Source organism: Onychomys torridus, chromosome 12 (assembly GCF_903995425.1).
Source record: "Onychomys torridus chromosome 12, mOncTor1.1, whole genome shotgun sequence".
Lineage (NCBI taxonomy): Eukaryota > Metazoa > Chordata > Mammalia > Rodentia > Cricetidae > Onychomys > Onychomys torridus.
The window spans coordinates 14,682,489-14,709,133 of NC_050454.1; the positions used below are offsets into that span (position 1 = coordinate 14,682,489).

Genomic DNA, 26,645 nt, shown 5'->3' on the forward strand with positions numbered 1-26,645 from the left:
TGCAGAAACCCACTCCTCATAGCCACACATGCTTGCCATGTCACAAGAAGTCTATCACCAATCTCAAGCTGGCTTGTCTAGTCCCACCTCTGCTATTTCTTTTAACACAAGACAGAGCAGGCAGGCAAGCTCAAGTCTTGAAATAAAATAGATAACAACATGCAGAAATATTAAGACTAAGACACTTGAGACCTGTTCCACAACAGGACAGAATCAAAGACTTGATGTGGTCTTGTTCAGTAGATTCTGGGTTCTTTTGACTATGAATGTGTTTTAAGTAGCTGCTGATGGAGGAGGATAGACAAATAAACAAGCTGGATGCAAGGTGCAGTTTGGAGTCTAGATACAGCAAGTTCAGTGAAATCAGCTGGATCTTAGATATTTAAGCAGAAAACAAATGCCAACATATATCACCTAGTGTGGGGACAGCTTGTCACACAGCATTATTACAACAATGGCTGACTGATACACTGCTCAAATCTAGCATTCAGCACACCCAGTTTCTACTTCAACACCTCCCTATTGCTCTGATGAGTTTGAGAAATTTATGAAAAAAAAAATCCACATGATTCCTTGCTGTAAAGGAAAAAAAGAAAGCCAATGGTAGTGTTTCCACAAGCCATTGTTTTATTCTCAAAGGTTAGTGCTGGCAGGTCTGGCTTTTTGATGCTGTACCACAATGTTGAGGTAGGAAACAGCCTCTTCCATCTTCAGCCCACATCTCACAGACATCCCCCCTCACCTGCTCAGAGGTCTTGTAAAAGGCCACAGAGGCGTTGACTAGTTTCAGCCGGTCTTCCATCTTTAGCATGAGCTGCTGCCAGTGGAGGGCCACCTTCTCGGCACAGTCCCGGATGGCGTCGGCATCATAGTGGCCGGCCTGGAGCAATGCCTCTGCTTTCTGCTGTACCTGCAGGGCGCTCTGGTGCGTCTTCTGCAAGGAAGTGGCGTGAAAGAGGGACTGGGCGCGAGGGGAGGAGAGAGAGGTCCGTGGGAGCAGCCCAGGTGTGATATGGGAGGGGGTGGAGTGAGGTGTGATTGGAAAGATGCAGAAAAGAGCTTTAAATGACTGATCCACTTGTCATGACGATTAATACATTATTGTCTTTTAAAGCACAACTTAAGAAAAGGAAATCATACATTTTCATTTGTCTCTCAGGACCCTAACTCCTGACCCCATTCCCAACTTTCTATTTCCATTACCCTAGATTTTAAGGACATTTCAGTTCACACAGTAGAGAAACAGAAAGTTGTGTAGAAACTTGATCATGAGTTTAATCTCCTTTTCAAATCTAATCATAAAACTGTTCATCACTGAACTTTCAATGATTACTGATGTAGCATTTTACAAATTAAGGAAGCACTGCTGCCCCCAACACATGTCACACAAATCTCAGCTGGCAACGCACAATCTTAGACATTAATAATCAATTGAAAAGGATTCTGGTAGAATGGGTAAACTTGGCAGGCAGGGCACTAGACCTGAAGAATGACCTCTCACCCTTGACCCCTCACCCCCGATTCCCTACCCACAGTTACTCCTCCAAAGAAGCCCAGTACAAGTCAAGAATGAGCTCAAAGCAGGATCCTTTTGTTACCTACAAGGGCTTTCAGGAGATAGGCATCTTACTTTATTGTTTCTGATTCTGGTTAACTGTGTTCTGACCCTGAACTGCAAGAGGATGGGGGACCTGGCTGGAGGACTAGGTGGCAGGAAAACAAAAAACAAAAACAAAAAACAAAAAAGAAGGTTCGAGCTTTGTAAGACAAAACACAGAGGTGATGATTCCTGTGCTGACTAGTTTTTATGTCAACCTGACACAAGATGAAGTCATCGGAGAGAAGGGAGCCTCAGTTGAGGAACTACCTCCATAAGATTGGGCTGCAGGCAAGCCTGTAGGGCATTTTATTAACTAGTGATTGATGTGGGAGGCCCCAGCCCGTGGTGGGTGGTGCCATCCCTGGGGTGGTGGTTCTGGATTCTATAAGAAAGCAGGCTGAGCAAGCCAGTAAGCAGCACCCAGCACACCTCCATAGCCTCTGCATCAGCCTCCAGGTTCCTGCCCTGTTTGAGTTCCTGTCTTGACTGCCTTAGATGATGGGCAGTGACAGAAGTATAAGCCTTTCCCTTTCTCCCCAGGTTGCCTTGGTCATGGTGTTTCATCACGGCAGTCGTCACCCTGACTAGGACAATCCTGCGAGACTGTGAGAGTGCTGCTGACTTGGCAAAGTCATTGTAACCTCAGCTGTGACCATTATCCTCAGTGTTGGCTCAGCTCGTGGTGCCCAGGGTGGCTGGCAACACAAGGGTACTCCAGCATTCCTTTCTACTTGGCTTGGACAGGAGGACGGAGACCATTCTTAACAGCCGATTTATTCAGCTCTCTTTGGGTCTAAGGGTAACCTCCCTCATTTGTTTGTTTGTTTGTTTGTTGTTGTTGTTTTTTATTCGAGATAGGGTTTCTCTGTGTAGTTTCAGTGCCTGTCCTGGATCTCGCTCTATAGACCAGGCTGGCCTCAAACTCACAGAGATCTGCCTGTCTCTGCCTCCCGAGTGCTGGGATTAAAGGTGTGCGCCACCACCGCCAGGCAACCTCCCTCATTTTTTTACCTAACCCTCTCCCTGGTCCTTATCATACCTGCCTTTCCCTCTCATCAGACTACCTCCTACACATCCCTCCTTACACTGCCCAGTCTATAAAGCTTCCATGTGCTCTCCCTCAACCTATGGCACCTCCACTCCTGCATCTCTGCCAGCATCCCAGGCCCTGTGCCTTTTCTTTCCTCCTGATAGCCACAGTCCTGAAGACCAAGTCAGTGCTAGGCTCCGCGCTGCTGAAAGAAGCTGGAGAAAGTAGAGGGCAGAGCATCTCCACACGTCCCCTGATTGCCTTTGTTTTATTGACACTGTTTTGTGTCCTAAATGTAGAGATGCCAAGGTCATCCCTGGCTGACTGTTCACATCTCTGGAACCCTGATCTACTCCCTTGGCTTCAATTAGTTCCCCTCTGAAGGAGATTCCCAGCAAGCCTCTTCTTACTGTGGGATCCTCCTCTGGAATTGCCTTCTCTTGGGAGGGAGCCCAGCTCTTGCCCTTCTGAGGAGGTGCTGCTATCTGATGCAGGGTAGATGCTGAACCCCCAATAGAAGCCAAACCCATCTCTTTAAAACACTTCCCAAAGTCACTGGCCACTTATGTTGATGGCCTCCTCCTACCATTTTCCCTTCCTTGCCACCTAGAATTACAATCTTGACCTCATCCCCGACTGCTGCTCCCTACCCTCCAACCCAGCCCAGCCCTTACAACTTCATATATGCACTTCTATGGCAGAGAGGTGGCCGATTGTCTTCCCTTCCAGTTCTAAATCCACAGAGCCATTCCTCACATTTCACTTGTCTTTCCCTTTTCATGTGTGATGCTAGGCTTTATCATGGGGTCCTGAACATGCCAAGCACCCATTCCACTGCTGAACCACATCCCTGGTTCATTGTGGACATTTCCAGCAGTTTTGAATTTGATGGACTATGAAGTGCTTGTATTGTAATGACTTATTCTTTTCATCCCTAAAGCTTTCATTCATTCAGAACCACCCCTGGGTTTCAGTTCTAAAGTCTTCAATGGGTCCCTCATTGCTTTAAGACTAGGTCCAAACTAGCTCTCCTAACAGCCCTCCATGACAGGGTCTGTAACTACTCCATAATACCAAGTAGCTCCCTGCCATCCCCACCCTAACCCTGCTAAAGCAAGCCACAAACCCTCCTGCCGTGCCCTTCTTCCTGTCCTTGGTAAATGTCCCCAAACCCCCGCAAGACTACCTGTTCTTTGAAGCTCCCTCAAATCTGCCCCCTTCAACGAACCTTTTCAGATGGCTTGAAACTCAGGGGACACCCCCTTTCTCTGAACTCCTTTGTTACTTAGCTAACTCTTGGAGGGTTCCAGTTACTCAGAAGGTAAAACTGTCACAGAGTGTGCGTGTGTGTGTGTGTGTGTGTGTGTGTGTGTGTGTGTGTGTGTGTGTGTGCTGTCACTTCTCCAGGGGTGTGTGTGCTCTGTGCTGGCCCCTGTGGTTATGTATTGACTTCTCTGGTTCACACAGCCCTTCTACGAGGTGGATTTTATTTCCATCTCAGAGACTAAGATGCACAGGCTAAACAACTCGCCTCCAAATCTGCAACAAAACGATGGAGAAAACCAGACTCGAGGTTGACTTTCCCCAAACTTAGATTCTTTTACAGCATGCCACTTTTCCTCTAGGATTAGAATGAAATCTACAGCATTTCTCATTTGGAGGAAGGTTCTCCAGATGAATGTCAGTGATTACGACAATTATCTCTTCTGCCTGTAACGGGTAAAACCAGCACATAACTGTCGCCATAAACTTGTTTTAATGTTTTTTTCCTCAGACAGTTTGGAGTAATCTTGACTTTTCTATAATTTGTGTCATGTAATAAACTCTGAAACTTATTATTCTATTACAGTTCTGAGTCCCCCTTCCTCTTTAATTTCCTAAATGATAAATTCCTATCCGGGTGGCATACTCTTTGCTTTGCTAAGGTTAAGCCATTATTTTGCATTTTCTTTGAGTCCTTATCATCTAATCCTATTGAGTGTTACAGTTTTAAGATGTGGATTATCAAGGACATTAATATTTAGTAGGCGTAAGTGCAAGAAAATTGAGCCAAATCAATTGAATTTATTATCCAGTTTTAACCACTTTTCTGGTATAATATTTATGCTTAAATGCACAGGAGGATTTCAAATAAAAATGGATTTTAAAATTGAGCTTCTCTCTATGAGGGCCACAGTTCTTGAAGACGCATTGGTGCACCCAGGGCATTAACAAATAAGAATCCAGTTTACTAATAAACTACACTGCTTTGAGACCCTGTTTGACTCTCCATTCAGAATGTTCTGGGGACATTTCCCCCCAGAAGAAGACTGTATAAGGTACAAATTCTGACCTTTCAAGGGAAACCACCAAAGCTAGGCTTAGCATTATCCTGGCTTGGCCAGGACCATTCCAGTGTCTGACTACTTTTCTAGCTTAATTATCAATAACCCTCTTTCACTTTTCCTTTTGTTTTGTTTGAGATAGGGTCTTTCTATGTAGCCCAGGCTGGCTCTGCAATCCTCCTGCCTCTGCCTCCAGGAGTACTGGGATTATAGGAGTGGTTACTACATTTGGCACCCCCTTCACCCTTAAAGATGTCTCAGTTTATACAACAAATTGCATCACCGTCTCACCAATAACTATTTTATTTTCCTTGTGAAACCCTTGAGCTTTCTTTCTTGGGTTCTAAGAAGGTAGATTATACTCCTGCCCCACTCCCAGCAACCAGCACAAAGACCTGCAGTAACACTGGGACATGGAGAAAGCCATGCTAGGCTGCTTATCCTCCCTGGAAAATGGCCTGCATCTGGCCAGATGTAGGGGTACATATCTGTAGACCCATCACTTGGGAGGTTGAACATTAGGACAGCCATGAGTTTGAGTCCTGCTTGGGCTACATAGTGAGTTCAAAGTCAGTCTGGCCTACCTAGTGAGACTTTGTCTCAAAAACCATTGCTTACATCCTCTCTTCATGCAGAACTCAGTCTAAACTTAGTTTACAGAGGATCATAGGCTGTCTGGAGAAAGAGAATATGCACAATTCTGGCTGTGCTCCTTGTTTATCTGATGACCTTCCATTACCAAGATGTTCTATAATTCTATCTGCTCTGCTATCCTTGAGATCACAGACACCAACCCTACAGTACTCAAATAATACCCCCACAAAACCCTAGGAGTGATTAGGATATATTTATCCTTAGCCATGCTCTGCTATGCAGCAATGCAGTAGCATTTTCCCAACTGTACATGTACTTCATACACAGCCACATGGAGCTTAGTATTTCAATACACTGTGGCAACATTTCCCACTCTTCTCAAAGTTCACTGAGCTACGTTGGTGTGCTATGACACTTGGCCTGACTTGTCAGATATTTGATGAAGAGACTGGAACTGTAACTACTCAATCCAAATATTTATATTCAAGGAGGAAGATGACCAGGAGTTATCTCTGTCGAACCCCCCCACAGCTTCATGCCATGCCCCTAGTCTGCTGCCTAACCCTCACTGCTGCCTAAGTCTACAGAGCAGTGGTTCTCAACCTTCCTAATGCTGCAACCCTTTAATACAGGTCCTCATGTAGTGTAGTGACCCCCAACCATACAATTATTTTGTTGCTACTTCATAACTATAGTTTTGCTACTGCTATAAACTGCAATGTATCTGATAGTTAACCTCTGTGAAAGGGTCTTTTGACTCCCAAAGGAATCTCAACCCATAGTTTGAAAACCACTGCTGTAGATACATGACCACCAAGTACCTGATTAAAACCCCAATCTAGATCTCTCCTGAGCAGCTCCACCACTGTTGATTTGGGAGTGCCAGTAAACTAACAGATATAAAAGTGCTTGCTTCTGGGTAACTCTTCTGTAGCAAGCGACTTGCTTATACTCTTATGTGTACCATACTGTTTGCTTTTCAAACTCAAATCCTGGACTAACAATAGTCCCTAAGAAGATATTAAGTATCTTATGGAAGCATCATGTAGGATGGCTTCTGGAAAATTAAATGGCTGAATTCAATTAATACTAGTTTATAAAAGGCTAGCTACCAGTTGGATTGCTACATTGAAAGATATTTATGAGCAGAGATAATTAAGATTCATTATTTTCCTGCCACCATTATGTAAAAAGTTTTGCTGGTGGTCATTTTAAAAGGAAACAGCCTACTGTAGTTCCCATACACTCAGAAGCAGGCAAAGCTCTACACTGAACCACATGGAGCAAGGATCTGAGATTGTTTTATTCTTTGCCTCTTTCCCCACCGCTGCTGAACTGATTTTGACTTTAACATAGTTCCACACCCCATTTCTATTCTTCCTCAGCCACCACTGCGAAGCAATCTGCTAAGACTCTTTGGGAGGAGAGGGTCCTAGCAGGAAGATAATTGAAGGGATTATTTAAAGCAAGGCAACATTACTTTATCCTCGGTGGAATTTTCTTTTAAAATCAGCTTTTAAAAAGTCCCGGTAGTACATTTCCGGTTGCAGTTTATTCTTCAGATATGGCTGCTGCCAGCATGGCTGAATGAACTCTCATGCAAACTCTGTGGTACCGTCTGTGACAACCCTTGTGCTCCCTGTTCAAAGCCAGATTCTAACCTAGAATCCAAGTGTTTAAAAGCATTCCACTTTCCTGTTGACCTGCACATCTATTTATTCTCATTTCTGAGTGTCTTCCCTTGAAAGCCCTGTCACTTTTTAGCTTTGTGTTTCTCACCTGGTACATAGTTTGTTCTGGGTAAAAATCTCACTGGACCAGGGCCTTAAGGCACCATGAGCAGCAAAGATTCTCATCTGAAGTATGAAGAGATGGCTCCTGATACCTTGGGGCAGAAAGAAACCTGCATTCTGCATACCTGGGTGTAAAGGAGGTTCCTGCACTATGCCACTAGAAAGAGCCAGAGCTCCACCAGCTGAGGGAATGCTGGCGTCTCAGACTGCCATTCTACCTGAGGCCCAGAGGCATAACGGGAACAGAAGACAATGCATCCAGATTTGGGTGTTACCTCGATGGCTAGCTGGAACTGCTCATGCTCCCGCTGTAGCTGCTCCGCCTCCGACAAAGAGCTGGCATTGACCAGGCTGGCATTGAGCATCGACTCTCCATTGCGGATCCATCCCAGAACCTAGGCAGTTGGGACAAGCACACAGGTAAATGGCCCTCTGCAGTTTCTCCAGAGCCGTCGCCTTCCCTATGGGCACTTCAAAGGGCTATCTTCAAGTCTCTGTTAGAGAGAAGATATGGCAAGGACCTCACCCAGTTATTGTCTCAATCTTCCCAGTATCTGATGTCATAAGGCATGTACTGTATGGACCAGATATATTCTCCACATGTCACTTCCTCCTTGTATCTACCGCCCTGCTGTCCCAATGTCCCCACTAAATTAATTAACACTGCTTCATATGGCTGTATTTTATGAATGCCTAAAGTTCTTTCTAGACCAGAGAATGGTATACATAAATTCCAATGGTTGGTATCTTTTTCTATCTGTTTTTATTTATTTATTGAAAATTTCATATATTTTGATCCTATTGCTTCTTCTTCCCCAACTCTTTGTTTTTAAAGGGCCCAGTTCCAATAACAACTTCTTGAATTCGTCTACACCTCTTGTTAGAAACAATCTTACCTCCCTCTTAAAAATGTGAATTCCCCAAAGTCTAGAGCAATCTTCTCATCAAATTTGAATCTCACATAGTTCACGTAATAGCTGCTGCACAGTAATGTTTTGAGAGTCATGAAGATTACCCAGGTCACGTGTGAGCGGCAGCTCCTCACCGCCTCCGCCTTATATAACAAGAGCTTACAAGCTTGAGGGAGCAAGCAACTCCAGGGAAGGCCAGAGAAAACAAGCAAAATTCACAGAGCAGATCATTTGCAAACGGGAAAGTAACATAACCAGCATCAATTACCCAGCGTCCTGAATACCACTTCTAGGGTTTCCTAATACGTACTGGGGGAAAAAACCTAAAGTGGGAACTACCAGGAGAGAGGGAGCAAGGGCCAGCACAGTTGAGAGAGTTCAGGGAAATAGGAGTGTTGCAGTTATCAGGCTAAGCACAAATAATCACTCCAGAGGGAAGACCTCGGCTCTAGACCTACCTGGTGTGTGGTCACAAGAACACTGACAAGCATCTTCTTTTCTAGGGAGCCTGTGACTCTTGCTTGGTGAGGAAAAAAAAGTTCTTCTGAAATTTCAAATCACTGAATACCATCTGCATGTCACTCCTTATAAAGGAGACGACACGACAATCTATTCCAGGTGTGTTCTTGAGCTTTTTAATTTCCCTTCACTTTCTTGTGTTGAACAACTGGAGAAGACTAAGCCTGGTCTCCTGACCCATAACTCTCATAGGCACCTAGCAAATTTCATTCCCAAGCAGAAACTGAGTGACACTTTATTGTGCATAGATAACATGAGGGATAAATCCTACTGGAGCTTGGAGATTTGGATTGAGATGTTAACTCACGGCCAATCTGGCAGATTGTGGATGAGATGCCAATCTGTAATTAGCTGCAGGAAATAACTGTTCAGCATGTATGTGTAAAATCCTTGTTGTCTCTGGTGGACTGTGGCTGGCTGGTTAGAGGTGCTAATGACTTTCAAAAACTGCCTGGTAATCTGGGTCCATGCATTCACAGACTGCATGGGCAAATTCTTTGTCTCTTTGGAAAATGGAGCTCATATTTTTTTGTTTTGAACTATATCTCTCCACCATGTTTCACCGCTTTCTGCTTGCTTTGGAGACTCACTCGTGGGTGTCATCAAAACACTTTCTGCATGTGCATCACAAGTCAATTTTAGTTTAGTCCTCATTGAGTCTTGCTAGAATATGTTCCTCTCGTTCCAGCCATGCCAGCTGTAACTACAGTGATGGGGATACTCATTTACTGGCATTCCCTCCAGTAATGCCACACATTTGAGTATCTACTTCTTTCAGTAAATTCTAACATATTCTTGTTCACCTGTATTTCCAAAATGCTGTTTACAAAGGCATTCTAGGACTTCTGAGTCCTAAAGCTCTGACTTTAGGAATATAAAAATGCATGGAAGTTTATGAGATGGCTGTACTCCTGGCTGGAACTAAGCACTGAGTCAGTTCTGGAAGCAGAGCTGGCATAATGAGCAGACGCAGCATAATACCTGAAGTTGGAAAGCCTGACTCTATCCCTTCCTTGGAAGATCACTCAACTTCCCTGAGCCCCAGTGTTCTCATCCGTGTCTGGATAACCCTCTCTTTCTTTCTGGCATCACAGGGCTGACGCAAAGCACCAGGGAATGTTAAGCTTGATGATAATGATTTGTGTGGTTACTAGTTTTGATTTTCAGTTTGGAGCAAAGATGGGTCGCGCTGTGATCCTTCAGTTATAATTCTCCCAAGGAGAAGAAAAAGTCATTTAACTTTATTCAGTTCTTTAAATGAACTTGTTGGCACCATTTTGATCTAGGATCAGTTTCTTAGGTAGCTATCATTAGTCTTTGTACTCAGATCACTGCGGGTGTTAACTTTCTGTTATGAGGCTCTTTCTGTCCTCCTGGTTTGTTAAATTTGTTAGCTGTTATCCCCTGAGCATCCAAGTGTGTGCCAGGTAGTAGGAGAAATACTGTATGTAACTAAAATGAGAAAATATTGGTTCTATTTATGTCCAACTGTGACTTTGGAAACACCATTTAATCAAAAGTCAGTGTTCTCACCTGTAAAATGTGTATGCTGTCCTTCACTGAACAAAAGGGCTAGGCTAAAAATAAAATCTGTCATGTAAAAAGCATTTTATTTTCAAATCACAGTAGTAACATTTCACACCAATCAACCGCAGCAACAATTTACTTAATGGGTTAATGTTGTGGTTGTAAAATGTCGTACGGCTCCTGAGTGTGAACTCTTAGTTCTAAGATGGTTCCTACCACACCATTTGGGAGGGGGTAGCTTACATGGTAGTCCCCAAGGCGTTAAACAGTGACCCCCTTTTTGTTCACTTCAAGCTTCCTGAGTACTGATGCCTTTTCTGCCTGCTGCCATGTCTTCCTACCATGATAGACTGTATAGCTCCCCCGAAATGTAAACCAGGAGAAACCCTTTCTCTTGTAAAGTCTCTTTTGTCAGGGTAGTTTATCATGGCAAGGAGAAAGTAACCAAGACTTCAATGGAGACAGATATCTTTAAAGGTTCTTTCCTGCTTTAACAACTCACACTTCTTTAAAACCCAAAGACTGACCCTCCAGTCATGGGGCTTCAGAAAGACACTGGATATGTAGACACCAGAGACTAGGAAGAATACTATTGTTTGGGCATTGAAATGCTAGGCCGAAAATTCAGTTTTGTCTTTCTTTGCTTAGAGAGAGAGCTAAAAACACAGCCTATTGTTTCCCCAGGTCAAACGGGGCTTGGATGAGCTAAAACCAGGAGAAGACAATGGCTATCTGCAATTGATGATGTCCTGAAGCTGGGCAGCCCAGACTGGTTCTCTTGTAGGTTGGAGAAATGGCTTACAGATGACTCTTCTCCAGGTCATGCCTACCATAAAGTTGTCCTCAAGGCAACTGGCTGAATTGTCACTGCAGATGACCTCTCTTAAGGCACGGTTATTTCTGCAACTCCAACCACAAAATAACTTCTTGGCTCCTTAGATGTCTACCTTCAGAATTCCTTAGTTCTGAAAGTCCATGAGGTTGTGTATTTCATCGTTTATGGTTTTATAGGCTGTGTCCATATTCCTTATGCCCACCTAATTATCTCTATTTGGAAACAATGTGCATTTGTTCCTCTCACTTGGCCCTGCCCCAGCTCCCTACTAACTCTGACATTCAGCCATCAAAACTGAACACAGTATTCATCACAGAATTACAAGGGCAGGATGCTATTTTTCTTTGTTTTGAGTGTCTATCCTAATTATAAGCAAATTCTGGCTAGATCTGGCTCAAAGAAGCAATCCAGTATTTTACAAATGCATTTTAAAACTCATTTCAAATGTTAAATACAGTGCTCTGCAGGAATACATATGGAAATGCATTTTCTTTTATGACATTAAGTCATCTACCTCCCCAAACATCCTGAATTTATCTGATAGATGTGAGATCATCTTTACCACAAGTAGTCATTTTCCTGGAAGAAACCAGAGAATTCTGTGTGGTCTGCAGAGTAATCTGAGAGGCATGCAGGTGGCCTGAGAACTCGGATTATGCGCTGTGATCAGTGCAGCTGTCCCCTTGATGGTCTGTGTTTCTCCAGAGGTGTGTGTATTGCCTATCTCAGATACATGTAATTACTAAGGAAGAGACCAGTGGCATGCATCAAATTTCATTTGTTTGGAATAACTGAAGATAAATTTCCATCTAATGTCTGAATTCTTCATTCTTCAAAGCTTCACCTTAATATAATCTCCAGGTTAAGATTATGATGGCCACACATAGCCAAATCTAAACCTTTAATGCATGAACTCCAACAACAGAGCTATATCATAATACACTGTTGTTTCCTCTCATTTTTGGCCTCATTAATGGCCCTTCAATTATGGTCTCTCTGTGTCTCTTCTTCCTTCCCTCCCTCCCCCTTTTCCCTCCCTCTTCTTCCTCTCAAGCCTACATCTGAACTTAGCTTCACTGATCTGAACTTAGCTTCCCTGATCAATACTGACATCTAAATTAACTCCCTTTTCCAAGTGTCAACTGCTTAGAAATCAGTATTTCCTGCTCTATCAATTTCCATCAGACACAAATGCTTCCTCTGACACTGGATCAGATGGATCCTTGAGGAAGGAGCCTATCCTGACAAGGAAAACAAGCCTGATGAACGAGGTGTGCCAGCTTAACCAAGCATCAGTCCTCTGGTGCTGTCCTTAGTAAAGGCCACTGCGGGTTTCCCGAGAGTCAGATGAATGAACATTCATTCTTGTTTGTATGCTTGTTTGCTTGATTTTTGTTTTCGAGACAGGGTTTCTCTGTGTATCTCCAGCTGCCCTGGAACTCGCTCTGTAGACCAGGTTGGCCTTGAATTTAGAGAGACCCACCTGCCTCTGTCTCCTAAGAGCTTTCATTTTCATGTAGATTTGAACTATAATTGCCCCGTGAGTCATCCATGCCATGCCTCTGAGAGGCCCCTGCACAAAGCAATTCTGTCCTCTCAGAATTATGAATGGGAGTATATACAGATATTCACTGATGCTGGAGCGATACATAAAACGAAAGCAAAACCAGAACTTGAGGGTTTTCTTCCAAGTCCAACAGGAACGCTCTGCTCTCTGCCTTGTTTGAAAGTTCATTCCTGCCATCTGCTACTCATGAAAAGGACCAGGCATGGGCACACAGGTAGCCTTTGACATGCTGCAGCCCTGCTGACCCAGAGCAGGGCCACTCTCTGTGGAGCCTGGCTACCCATGCCTATCTTCTTAGACATGGTGAGGCCACGGAAGCCCGACCATGCCCTGCTGTTGGCTTCCTCCTGGGGCCCCATGGAGGAAAACCCCGGATTTTGGAGGTTCAAGTTCTAGCTAACAACTCTAGAGGCCCCTGCTGTGCTTTAATCCTACCTAACCCCAGTTTTCTTACTTGTAGACAATACTTTCCCTCAGGGGCTCCTTCTCAAAAAGTAAGATCTTTCTTTTCTTCCATATGAAAATAATGCTCCTGCCATGACTGTTGAGAGCATTACAGTTTGTACACATGTTTGCATACATGTCCCTAGTCTCAACCCTCTGGCATTTCCACAATGTCCTCCATATGAATAACAGGTCTTCTGGAAGCTCAGGTGGGACCCTGGTATGGTTAGGCTGAGAACATATAGGTGGTTCAGTAACCAAGCCAGGTGTGTGACTCCTAGATCTTCAGTGCACACATGTGTGAGCTCCTGCTGAGTGTGGATTGGAAGAGAGGGGGAACGGAGATCATTTCACCCAACATGACAACCTTGTAACAAGTTGGCATCAGCAGGGGCATAAGCGACTAAGCAATAGTTAAATACAATGACATTTATGCTCACTTACTTGATTTCAATCTAAGCTCCAGTCACCACTGCCCACAAGAAAAAAATGTTTAAGAGTACAAGATGCTTCTCCACCTAGAATAACTCTGGAGGTGGATCTTGGCCCCAAGCAGCTGGACATTGGGTCCCTTAGGAGAGGGTGGAGCAGGCAGCAGCAGCCACTGAAGGAAGGTGGTGTCTGCCCTGCAGGAAGGCATTCTTAGACCCCTGGAGGGTGGTGGTCTGTTCTTTCCTTGTTGTGACTATTGTCTGGGGACCCTGTAAGCTCTCATGGCCTCATCTGATAAATGGAGAAGTTGTGAAGGCTGCTGGACACAGAGAGGGCACCCAGGAGAGGGGTTACTAGTGTTTTCATCCTGGTCATACTTTGTCCAAGAGAAGCCTCCATCCACAGTTTACAAGAAATGTTACTTAGTCTGTGGATGACCGCAACATTTACAACTGTGACCCTGTGGTACATTCCTGGAGGTCTGAGCATGTCATCCAGTAAAATGCTTGGTATAATTCCTTGTGCAGATAAGAACCCACCCCAAGTTTAACATTAACTTTTACATGGCAAGAAAATGTTCTTGTATGATATGTATGTATTCATATGTGTGTGCACGTATGAGTGTGTGTGTGTGTGTGTGTGTGTGTGTGTGTGTGTGTGAGAGAGAGAGAGAGAGAGAGAGAGAGAGAGAGAGAGAGAGAGAGAGAGAGAGCATATGGAGGCCAGAGCCTAATGTTTGGTGTCTTCCTCAGTTTCTCTCCATTTTCCATGTGGACGCTGGGAGCTGAACCTGCATCCTCTGCAAGAGCAACAAGTGCTCTTAACTACTGAGCCACCTCTCCAGCCCCCACACTGTTTTCTGAGCTAAGGGAACTGGGAGCTCACCAGTTCAGCTAGACTGGCTAGCCAGTGAGTTCTAAGGATCTGCCTATCTCTACTTGCCCCTACCCCATCCTTGCTCTGCAGATGTTCTCTGCTATGCCTGCCTTGTTTGTGGGTTCTGGGGGTCCAAACTCAGTCCCTTGTGTTTGTGCGGGAAGCACTTTACCCATGGAGCAACATGCCCAGTTCCCCAAATTGTTATTGTAAGAACAGTACACACATTGGGAATAATGAGAATTGCTACCACTTAATCGTTACTTACCAGTTCTGTGTCAGGAGCTGGACAAGGCACAGGGGTGCCCCAAGGAGATCAACCTGGCTCTACAGTGGAATGTGTTTCCTGAGAAAGGATTTTTATTGCTCATGGAATATGTGACAGCATCAAGCACAGGAAAGGAGAGAACAGATTCAGGGAAGAACACCAAGAATCCTCTGGAATGTTCCTAGATTACAGGACGGGACAGGGACAAGGCATTTATGGTTTGAGCCATTGTCCCAATGGGCCTTTTGTGACAACAGCCATGCTTGCAGCAATCAATCCGACTAATTTACACCCCAGCTTCTTTCCTAAGGCTGGGTTACTCGGAGGGCACACCCGTGGCTCTCTGTGCCTCCCTTCAAGAGGGCAGGTGCCAGGCAGGCTCACCTGTTTGACCTCAGCCTGAAGGTGCCGCAGCTGGAGACACTGTTCTAGCCGCTTGTGGGTCTGCTCCGCATTGAGCTCCAGTTCATGCTGCTTCTCGTGGAGAAACTCCAGGAGCTCCTGCACCTGAGCTGCCAGGTCAATGTCTTTCTCACAGATTAACTCGATTCCTGGTTTTGGAAAAAATGCAAGCAATTAAAAACCAGGCAGCCTGGTGGCGACAACATTGCCTTACTCATGTAAGAGAGCTGGACTCTGGGAGTGGCCATTACTGGCCCTCTCCCAACCTCTACACAGCTTAGTGCAGCTGGACAAATCTCGTAATTAGTCCTTGCTTAGGATGCTAGGAAAATGCCTCCTCTTTAGGAAGCTTTGTCCAGGAAGCAATTTTCAACCATGACAAGATCAGTTCCCTTTCATAAATGAGAGAGAGAGGGTGCTGCAACTCTGTGTAGCAGGAATCTTAAAAGGTCTAATTAATAAAATCAAACCTGAGCCAGGTATTGGGATGAACGCTGGAAGATCAAAGGAGCAGAACAAGCCACAGCTACCTCACCTCGCCAGTTCCTCAGCTGATCCTGTTTCCTCAGACTGGAAGCATCTCAGTCCTCATCCAGAATGAATCTCAGCTGAACTGCTGCTCGAAAGCCTGAAAGCTTAACCAGCCAAAAGCTTCTAGTTTCTGGTCCTCGTGCCTTATATACCTTTCTGCTTTTTACCATCACTTCCTGGGATCAAAGGCTCACTTTCTGGGATTAAAGGTGTGAGTCACCATGCTTGGCTGTATCCTTGAATAGCTGGATTTCTGCCTCTGGAATGCTAGGATTAAAGGCATGTGTTACCACTGCCTATCCTCATGTTTAATATTGTGGCTGTTCTGTCTCTGACCCCAGATAAGTTTATTAGGGTGCACAATATTTGGGGGGAACACAATACCACCACAACTCTGGAAGTCCATCCTAGCTAGGCAAGACAGCTCCCGGCAGCACCTGTTTGGAGACTTGCCAGCACCCAGATTCATAAGCAAACCTCTGAATCATCTAGGAAATGATAAAGCCAAATAAAAAAGACCCTGTCTCAGGAACGCCTGCCAAGGGCATATTCTATTTTAACTGGTTAGATGAAAGTAACTACTTAGGTCTCCTAAGAAATCAATGCTACCTTCCAAATACACACGATAAATATCCCCAATAGTACCACAGGGACACTGAATGTTATTCATTCAGAAAAGCTGTCACCTTCAAGTTTTGCCCACACTCCAAAGCTTGCTCATTGTTCTACTGTCTCAAAGCAGTTCGAAGGCCAGTCATTTGCTGACACGCATTTCCAGTGTCTATGAAGGGATCACCCAACCTAGAGAAATAGCCAGCCTGTAATAGGCACGCCAGTCAAGACCTGTTAGCCAAAGGCTATGGCCCTGTCCTGCCTGCCTTCCTGCCTTGCTCTTTCTCTATACCTCTCCTGACACGTTAGTGCAGATACACATACTTTCTTCTCTGCCCATTCAACGTTCTGTTTCCCTGTCACCAACAGGGTCCAAGGCAGCCTGCCTCAGTAGGATTACTGATGAAATCAGATGGGGTAAAGGGACTCACTAAGCCCATTTCTTCACTTACTGGTGGCTAGAATTTTAGTGATTTTTTTTTGGTTTTGTTTTTGTTTTTTAGCTTGCCAAGTCAACATGGAATGTGTGCTAGCTCTAGACCCAGCCCTGAGTCAGAATCCTGATCTTGAGCAAGTCATCCTAACTCTCATACTTAAGCTGGGATTTTCCAGTTACTCACCCCCTACACACATTGCATGGATAGGTGAGATGATGCACACAGGCATCTGTCACATACACGTATGGTTATTGTGTACATGTCAAGCACACACGACCAATGTAGAACAATGTTTACAAAGCAGATATAGACCCTACCCCAAGTTCCATGGACTTGCTAGCTTTTGTCTATGACCTTAAGCTCACAACTTTCAGCCTCCTTACATTCACACCTTCTCAGCTTCTGTTCAGGATGCAAACTGTGACCCATGCTGTTTCTCGATTATGACTGTCTACTTATTTGAGGGATCAGTCGTGCCCTGGTTCCTAGCCCCAGGAAAATTCTAACTTGGGACTGCTCAAATATTCTGATCCGTGACTCTACTTGGCCATGTAACCTCATTGTTCAGTCCATATCTTTTCTCTGGTTTCTCATCCTGTAATCTATGACCCAAAGCCATTGTGGTCTTGATGCTTGTAGCATGTGTGAGATATAGAAGAATAGGGTCCCAACCAATAATGGGGTTAATATTAAAATCCCAGCAGCTAAGTTCTCAAAGGAGCACATCAGACTCAACATATGGGCACCTCCAAAATCAATCTTCTTTGGGAGATGTCTCCATCACCCTGGCGCACTATCCAAAACTCATCCCTGCCTCCCACGTGCCTGCATCTGGGAAGCACAAGGCTTGTCTGCCCACATGAGGGAAAATTCATTTCTGGAGGCAAAAATAGTGTTTTATATAAGGACAATATGGGAGAGTGGAAAAAATATTTTCTGGTGTTACAGGATAATAATTTCAGTATCTTTTCATGTTTATTTTTTTTCCGGTGAGTTTCATAATTCTAAGTCCCTGCTCCCGAAATATCCATGGGAGACAGAAAAGAACGGCTTGTTCTTTTGGCAGCCAACCCCCTCTGGTTACTATTTTCAGTCACCAGGAGGGTGAGGTAGGTAGAACATCTCCTAGGATGAAATAAAAAGAAGAACCAGATTTCTATTCCTCATGGCTTGGCAGGGGAGATGACCTCTGACCCTATGCTGCCTTTCTGGAAATGTAATTTCAGAGCCATCTCTGCTTCACTGAAGTTACAGTGTGGTTCTACTCCAGATCCTGTACACTCCACTGCATCTCCAGTGCTCAGTATACTGGGCTTCCTCTTTCTTTGGGAGGCAGGTGACTGAACCCTGTCTCATCACATGTGAATGGCTGCTCAAAGTTAGTGGCTCAGCAAGGAAGCTTGCTCAGCACATCATTGAGAACAAGCACCCCAACACCCAGGCTGTGCAATTCCGTTTGTCACACGTGTTGTGGTCTTATGTGATAAACACAGGGAATACAAGGGAGGAGGAGAATGGCCACTGCACCTCCACATCATCAGTTATAGGTGGACTGAGGAGAGGGACATAAGAGCATATCCTTGCCACACCCAGAGGAACTGATCCCACGCTCTTCCTTCCTCTGCTCCTCAACACACTGGCGCGAGTTCCAGTTAAGGCCCACCATCTGGAAGGTATCCAGACATCACCCGAGTAGACTGCTTTTGCTGTTAACATTGCCCTCAATAAATGATAGACCTCCCTGTCCTGCATAGACCTCCCTGTCCTGCATAGACCTCCCTGTCCTGCATAGACCTCCCTGTCCTACATAGACCTACCTGTCCTGAATAGACCTACCTGTCCTGCATAGACCTACCTGTCTTGCATAGACCTACCTGTCCTGCATAGACCTACCTGTCCTGCATAGACCTACCTGTCCTGCATAGACCTCCCCTGTCCTGCATAGGGGCTCAGTAATAATGCAGAAAGACAAGAGTTATTTATTTATCTTGGCCATCAAGGAGTGGGTATCTTTACATTTCTTTTCTTTTCAGGGATTTGGTCCAATTCCCCCTCAAAGGCAACTTCTGACACTTCGTTCATATCGTCTCTGCAATGTAGGCTCCCTGATGCCAGGGCCACATTTGTTCCATTCATCACTGCCTCTTTTTCCATGTACTCGACACATGAGTAATCTCAGGCATAGCTCTGACCAGTGAACAAGCCGGCCTCTTTAGGGATGAAGTGGGTTTGTGTAGTATATGTAGAGCTCTGAGGAGGGATAGGCCTAGGTTTGAAGCTATGCTCTGAAACCTGTTAATGCTAACAGTCTAGGCTCTGTGCCCTCTCCCAGGCCTTGGTTTCCTCATCTGTAAAATGGGAATCATAACTAATGACCGATGCAAGGACTAGCTATAGTATATATGGTATCTGGCATTTTGTCAGTTCCAAATACTCATTTTCCACTGTGTCCTTTTTCTTAAGGGAAATTAATGAGAATATAGTGCTGATTACTGATAGGACTGCTAGGTGGTGTATAAATATGAAACCTCGGGTGGTGGTGGCACACGCCTTTAATCCCAGCACTTGGGAGGCAGAGACAGGTGGATCTCTGTGAGTTCGAGGCCAGCCTGGTCTACCGAGTGAGATCCAGGAAAGGCGCAAAGCTATACAGAGAAACCCTGTCTCGAAAAAACAAACAAACAAACAAACAAAAAACCAACAAGTTTATCTAATTCATTATTGGGGCTGGAGAGATGGCTCAGAGGTTAAGAGTACTTTTTGCTCTTCCAAAGGTCCTGAGTTTAATTCCCAGCAACTACATGGTGGCTCACAACCATCTGTAATGAAGTCTGGTGTCCTCTTCTGGCCTGCAAGGATACATGCAGACAGGACACTGTATACATAATAAATAAATTTTAAAAAAAATTTAAAAAAACCTAATGACAGGCATTCATGTACTTGCTCAATGTATAGTGTTATAAACTACCGTGTTTTGAATGTTACTGGATTAATGCTTTTGCCATGGTTCACACCAGATTCACCTGGAGAACCAGTGAAAACCACCGTGTCCTGTAAACACCACAGACCTAGAATCTCTGGCTGACTGGAACATGGTCATTAGATATTCATAAAGCTCATGAGGAGTTTAACAACAATCAGGGTTCGTAGCCACTAGACGGGATGACAGCGGCCACAGCCCAAGAAGCAGGATTCTCTCTATACTCAGTTGTGGAGCACTCTGTGTTCAGCTAATAACAAGCAGCACTCTTTTCCTTGGCGTCCAGGTCATGGTACCATCTTACTATTTGAATGTTTTTGTGGAGCTAGAATTGGACCCAGGACTGTGCATATGAGGCAAGCGTTCTGCCAGTGAGTAACACTCTCAGCCTCCACCATCACTTTAATTTTCTCAGGAAAAGAGACAACTCTGTTAGGGGCTTGCGTCGGGCACTCCCGGCTATATTATCAGACCCAGAAGGTTCTCAGCTGTTTCTGTTCTTAAATATCTGTGCTTGCCTCACATAGGAAACATCCTCTCTTTCCTCCACCCCTGACACTCATCTTCCTGTGCCTGTTTTTAAAGTCAGGTTTTTAGATCAGCATTGTTGACGCTGGCATTACCTTGGAACAGAAGTCTAAGGACAATCTAAACCCACTCCAGACCAAGTGGGGATGACTCCCCAGGCGCTGAAGCCTAGACACTGGCATTTTAAAAATGTCCCCCAGGCCAGTCTCATGGTGTGGCTCTGTTGTGGCTTACATCAGGGCTCTCTTCCTTTCTGCTCAGCTCCAATGGCTCCCATCCCTGCTAGACCCAGAGTAGCTTTCTTTCTGAAAAAGCACAGCCTTTGCTTCCGCTTTCCATTTACAGCACAAATAAAATGACTCGTGCTCTATTATTTTTGCCTTCACTTGCCTCACCCACACTGATGTTCATTCTTGTTGAATTTAGCAAATGTCATGACTGAGGATTTGCTATGTGTAAGGAAGGCATACCACTCTACTAGAGGCTGCTGTGTGGAAAGACCTCACTCACATCGCTCAAGAAGCTACTGGAAACTGAGTAATCCCAACAGGATGCTCCGTGGGCTGGAATACAAGCATAACACCGATGTGTCAGACCTCACTGGATCTCTTCCACACTCTTGTATAACCTCACTGCATCCTCACTGTGACCCCAGGCTGGAGGTCATCTTTCCTCAGAGAAAAGCGAGGCTTTGGGAGAGATGGGGGGACATGTCCCAGGACACACAGGTTGGAAGAATGCCTGGGATTCATCCCTGTGTTTCCTCTCATATTTGTGTTCTTAGCCTGCATGTTCCAGGAGGCTCTCCAAGCAAGCACAGTTTAAGTACGTACTTACATCAGACCCTGGCAGTGCAGGCATGGAATCCCTGATACTCAGGAGGCAGAGACAAAAAGATAGCGGGTTCAAGACCTGCCTGGGCTACACAGTGAGTTAAAGGACAGCCTGTGCAACTTGGTAAAAACTAGTCCCCAAATCAAAAGTTAAAACTAAGAGAGATAGAGGTAGAAGGCTTCCCTAGCAAGTGTGAGGCCTTGGGTTCAAGCCTCAAGACCACCAACAGGGTGTTCAACTGCTGAGCTGTTATTCCCAGTAGGAACAGGAAACTCTAAACATTACTGACACAGACTCTAAGGATTGTTTTGTGTATATGTGTGTCTACCTGTACTGTGTGTGTGTGTGTGTGTGTGTGTGTGTGTGTGTGTGTGTGTGTGTGTTTGGAATCTAAAGTTAACATTGAGTGCCTTCTATCATCTTCCATCTTATTTCTTTGAGAAGGATCTCTTCTTTGAGCCTGGGCCTCACTGATTGGCTAGATTGGCTAAAAAGTGAACTATGGGAACCACCCACCTCCCTGTCCCCCTGCCCCTTTCAATGTTAGGATTACAGAAGTGTGCCACTGTGCCCTGGGATCCAAACTCAGGTCCTCATGCTTCTATGGCGAGCGCTTTAACCACTGAGCCGTCTCCTTGTGAGCCAGCTCCACAAATCATTTTTCAAACTTAAAAACATGATGTGAAAGGGGGAGCTTGATGCTTTCCACCACAAAAGCAATGTAGTCGTAAGTCATGTAGCTCAATGTCCCAGTTTGCTGGATACAGGGCCCGGGTAAAAATCAAAATGACAGGATGCTGACCCATGGCAAATAAAAACTGAGAGGAATTTGTAAACCAAGTCTATACACTAGACTAAACCGAAGAGTCTAAGATCTAATGAAGAAGAAAGAGGATGCCCCCAGTCACGCTGCTCTTTTGGCGGCAGAACTGGACTTGCAATTTAGAGAGTGTGTTCTCCTAACAGCAGAAACTACTACCGCCCAACCTGACAGACAGACAGACAGAGCTGAATGAGGAACAAATGGGAGCTGACTGGGATGGTTTTCCTGTTTCCCTGATTCCTAAGGTGGATGGGGACCCACACCAAGCCTTTTGCTTTGGGAGGTACTGTTGGGATACCGGATGCTTCCGGAAAACCTGACTCAATGTTATGAACATCACACCTGAAAATAAGCACATGCAAATTCCTTAGTTCCATGAACCACTAAACATAACCAGGCATAAGCCTTAATTTAGCAGAGAGGGAGAAAAGTCTTAATTTTGATCATTGTCTTATTTTCTGGTGCAACTGTTTATGTTTACCTTAATTCAAAATATAGTTCATTAAAATAAAGAGATGATGCAAAGTCCTCACTGCCTCAGACCTTCATCTCTGAATCCTGTATTGCATTCCTCAGCCATGTCCTGCTCTGGATTCACCGCCACTCCCCACCCTTCCCCCAGGTCCAGTGTGACCCCGACCTCCTGTTGTATGCTCGGAGGGACACAGACCCTTCTCTGCAGAGGGGTGCAAAGACAGAGGGCAAGCCTTCCTAAAACCCATGGATTCATTTCCCTTAAGTCTCGCAGGCTCTGCCAGACTGAACAGCTAGTTGTGGTAGGCAGAGGGGAACAGCCAGTCTCGGTAGGGAGGGTGGAGGGGGCCAACCCAACCTCTTTCAACAAAGCTCCTATCCAGAACAGGATATTGTGCGGGTGGGTAGCCCATCTGCCTGGGGGTATTTTCACCCACTCAGCCCTCCTGGTTAAGATGGATGCCAAGCACAGCCAACCTCCAGTCACAAGCCGTCCTCAGTGATTGCCAGCTCCCGGCAGCCTTTCCGGTACCCTGGGTATTTGGATCCTGGGATAGAAGTTGGCTTGCTGAAGGTTACATCAGTACACATATCCATTTGAAGAACCATCCAGAAGGATGAAGGGTGAGCATCTGGGTTGCTCTGCCCAGCCTCCCTTCCAGTGACTGTGTCTCTCCAGGCTTCCATCCTAGCTGAGTGGCCAGCTGTAGAGAGCATCCAAAAGGCAGCTGCAGGACTAACCTAACCCCTGAGCACAGGTGAAAGTCTCAAGCACAGAAAAGGGATCAACACTGTTCCTTATGTTCCTTACTCGGCCCTTTCCCGATGAGGGCCTGAAAAGATACAGCTGAAACATCAGACTACTACATCTCAAATTTCAGTGAACATACAATCTACCTGGAGATTCTGTTAGCACACAGGTTCAGACTCACATTCACAAACGTCTGGACACGAGCCTGAGCACTACCATTCTGAAGAGTCCCCAGGCAGACCACAAGCGAGTAGCCCTTCTTAGTGGGCTGCACACTTAGAGTGACCCGAGTCTCCCAGACAACTGCATCCTGTTTATGTCACTGATGGAAATTCATGGAACGATTCTGCAAGTGAACAGAACTCACTGGGTTCTCCCCTCTTGGGTCCAAAGCGATGTTCATTTGAATGGCATACAATACTTACTTTTCAGACCGCCAAAATAAACACAACACTGTAAAGTCCAGTAGGACTTTCAGGGGTCCCCTGACAATCTCATGTTAATGTTCACATTGGCAGGCACGTGGCCCAACTGTGCTTTAAAGAGGGGACAGCCTCAGTCCAACTGCTTCAGCCTGGATGGTAAGGAGCATGCCAACTAGTCTTCCTGGATTGCTTTGTTTCTCTCTCATTCCAGAGAATGGAATTGTATATTTATTGCACACGTTTTGAATAAATCTTGAACTGAAAAAGCCATAAATAATGCTACATTTTCCTAAGAAGCTATAACATTACACAATCCCCCATAAACTTTTATCAGCATTACTTAAACTCATCTACAGACCAGTGATTAAAAACAATAACCAAACGAGAGGATTCTGGGAAGTCTAAGCCAGCGAGCAATCAGGGAACCACCTACAAGTTAGCAGAAGGAGCAAGAACCACTACATCAGTGGGAGGGTGGTGTCGGAGCTCACCACCCACCGCAGCGCAACTCTCCGGGGCTCAGACCACTCTGGGTTTGCTTCTAAACGATCACTTTTTAAAAAACGTGCACTAATTTCCGTCACTGACTCTCCCACTCTCTCCTGAGTCCCCAGAGACTCAATCTCTAGTCTCATCTTTCCATAGCCTAAACTTGACAGCCTTACGCCACATACCTGAGGCTTGCACCTCCATGATATACTGGTGCAGGTCCTGGCCCTGCTGGATGACCTCAAAGGTCATGTTGTTCATGGCAAGCTTCCGCTCCGTGTGGCGCTGCAGCCGTTGCTCTGCCAGGGTCAGATCCTCTGTGTTGAAGTCATTCATCTGCCGGAGTAAGTCCTCATTCCAGGCATCCAGCTCTGCTGTCACCTGGGAGAGGCACCATCAGCATCAATCAGGACTTGCTGGATCCACAAGAAGATGCTGCTAGATTGCAGCTCTTGGCTGAAAGCCTTATCAATGAACCCACCCTCGCTTCCCACTTTCCAAATGTTTTTGCAGGGTTCAATGTCTATAGCAGCAGCAAATGAATGGCTGTAAGCATTTGTACACTGAATTATGGCTTCTAAAGTTTTGGCATATTCATCTCATTGTGACCCTCACAATGACCCAATGAGGCGGGCAGTATGGTAATCTCCAGGTCTGCCTTCTAGAAGAGGAAACGACTCCCTCAGAGAGATGAAGTTTGTCTTGATAGGGACACAGTAGCCCAGTTCTCCCATCTGCAAAGACCTTATCCATCGTCTCACAAATGTTATATAAAAATATTTCACAGTTGAAGAACCCTTCAGAGCTAAGTAGTTAGTGTACTCCAGAAGCCAAAACTGGGGGTTAGTGAAGCCTGGGGAATGGTTCAAGGTCTCATCATCAATTAAAGGGCTATTGAATGACTATTAAAGCCCGGCCTTCCCTTCTGGTTCCTGTGTTCCATTGTGCTAGATTCTCTCTCTTCATTACATTACAAAGGCTGATAACTGAAAAGTGTGACTGAACCAAGTGTTCACGTAAAACATGCCTCTGGAATTGTGGTTCTCACCCTGTGAGTCCCAACCCCTTTTGGGTATTGAATGACTCTTTCACAGGGGTCACCTAAGACCATTAGAAAACACAGATATTTACATTATGATTCACACCAGTAGCAAAATTATAGTCACGAAGTAGCGATGAAAATAATTTTATGGATGAGGATCACCACAACTTGAGGAACTGTATTAAAGGGTCACAGCATTAGGAAGGTTGGGAACCACTGCTCTAGAAAAATCAAGCCGATTATAATCTATTGAAAGCAGTAATGATGTTAATGAAGCCTGGCTCATGTAATAAATAAAAGCATTGCCCTGATGTGGATTAACTAGTTGTTCATTCTCTACACCTTAACTCAAGTGATTGCACCTAATCTGCTTTCAAATTCTCTGCTAACAAAGGCCATATCCTCCACCCACTTTACACTCTCTGCAATAAACCATACAGAAGGAATTCCAAAGCACTGAATTACATTATTCCATGAATCAAGGTTTCCACACTGTCTTCTTGTGTTACACCCACAGCCAGTGAAGGTGACAGCCGGTGTGTGGCCATCTTTTCCGAGGAGTGGAAATCAAAGTCTCCCGACTCGGTCATACATTTGCAGCATGACCCAGTCACCCAAGCACATGTCCTGGAGCTCCAGTGCAGTGGTTTTCATTGCACCGGGTGTCATCCCAGCTGACAGGCAGCATCATTTTTCTAGTGCCCAAAGACAAGTTGTTCTGAGGGCACCAGGAAGCAGAAGCAGTGCAGTTATATCCTAAGCTATGGCTATGCAGACTGGGCCGGGACAGCAAAGCAATCCTTTGCATGTGGCTGTGTGTCTGGGCCATAGGATTCCATTTGTTGTCTAATGGTAAGAACCTTCTTCTAGGAAAACAGAAATGGATAAAAGCACAGTAGCTGTCTTTGAAGTGGAGATGCGGGAACTGAAGAGTTCCTCCCTTACTGCTCTGGGTTCCCACCTCATGCCCCAGGTCTTTTCAGGTCAACCCAGGGAACTGCTGAACTCTGCAGGAAAACCCAGTACCTATCTTTTGTGGAGGAGACCTGGAAATCAGCGCGTGTTAGTAGGCAAAACAGATTCCCGTTGGACTCCTGTCTTTGAGGGGCACTTCACTTTCTAACTCCAGATTGGGGTTAAATGGAGAATAAGAGATAAATACCTCGTTTTAAAATTTATAAGAGAATTTATAGAATGGACATGCTGTTATAAAGGGGGCCTATAAGTAGGCTTTTTCTTTCTGTATTTCAAATTATTAGAGTACAACTCACATGAAATGTGCATATTTTGAGCACTCAGTTTTGAGTTTTGACAGTTTCAAACATTTGGGTGGATAATCATCACTCAAAGCAAAAACACAGACCCATCACCTCACAGAGCTATTTTTGACCTCTTCCAATCAGTTCTGCCCTTCTTGCACAAGGAAGCATGTTCAGATTTCTGCCAGGTCCGGTTCTGCCTATTCTTGGATTTGCTATGACTGAAGTCATAGAGCATAGATTTTTCTGTCTGGCCTCGTGTTCAGCATGCTGCATTATGGACAACAGTGCTGTGTCAGTCCTTCAATCCTTGCTGTAAATGAATGGGGTCCACTGTC

General features: G+C 45.1%; 1 protein-coding gene across 21 annotated transcripts in view; it reads right to left on the minus strand.

Moving 5' to 3' along the window:
• Kalrn (kalirin RhoGEF kinase) overlaps positions 1 to 26,645 on the minus strand; it is a 599,822-nt gene that overhangs the window by 246,291 nt on the left and 326,886 nt on the right. For 14 of the 21 annotated variants that reach the window (XM_036203323.1, XM_036203326.1, XM_036203325.1 and 11 more), the window contains exons 14-17: positions 24,192 to 24,387; positions 15,105 to 15,271; positions 7,617 to 7,736; positions 743 to 961 (exon numbers count right to left, since the gene is read on the minus strand). In XM_036203323.1, the coding sequence (XP_036059216.1) occupies positions 743 to 961; positions 7,617 to 7,736; positions 15,105 to 15,271; positions 24,192 to 24,387 (702 nt within the window). The remainder of the gene's footprint in view (positions 1 to 742; positions 962 to 7,616; positions 7,737 to 15,104; positions 15,272 to 24,191; positions 24,388 to 26,645) is intronic. The other 7 variants (XM_036203328.1, XM_036203330.1, XM_036203327.1 and 4 more) reach the window with 1 other exon arrangement.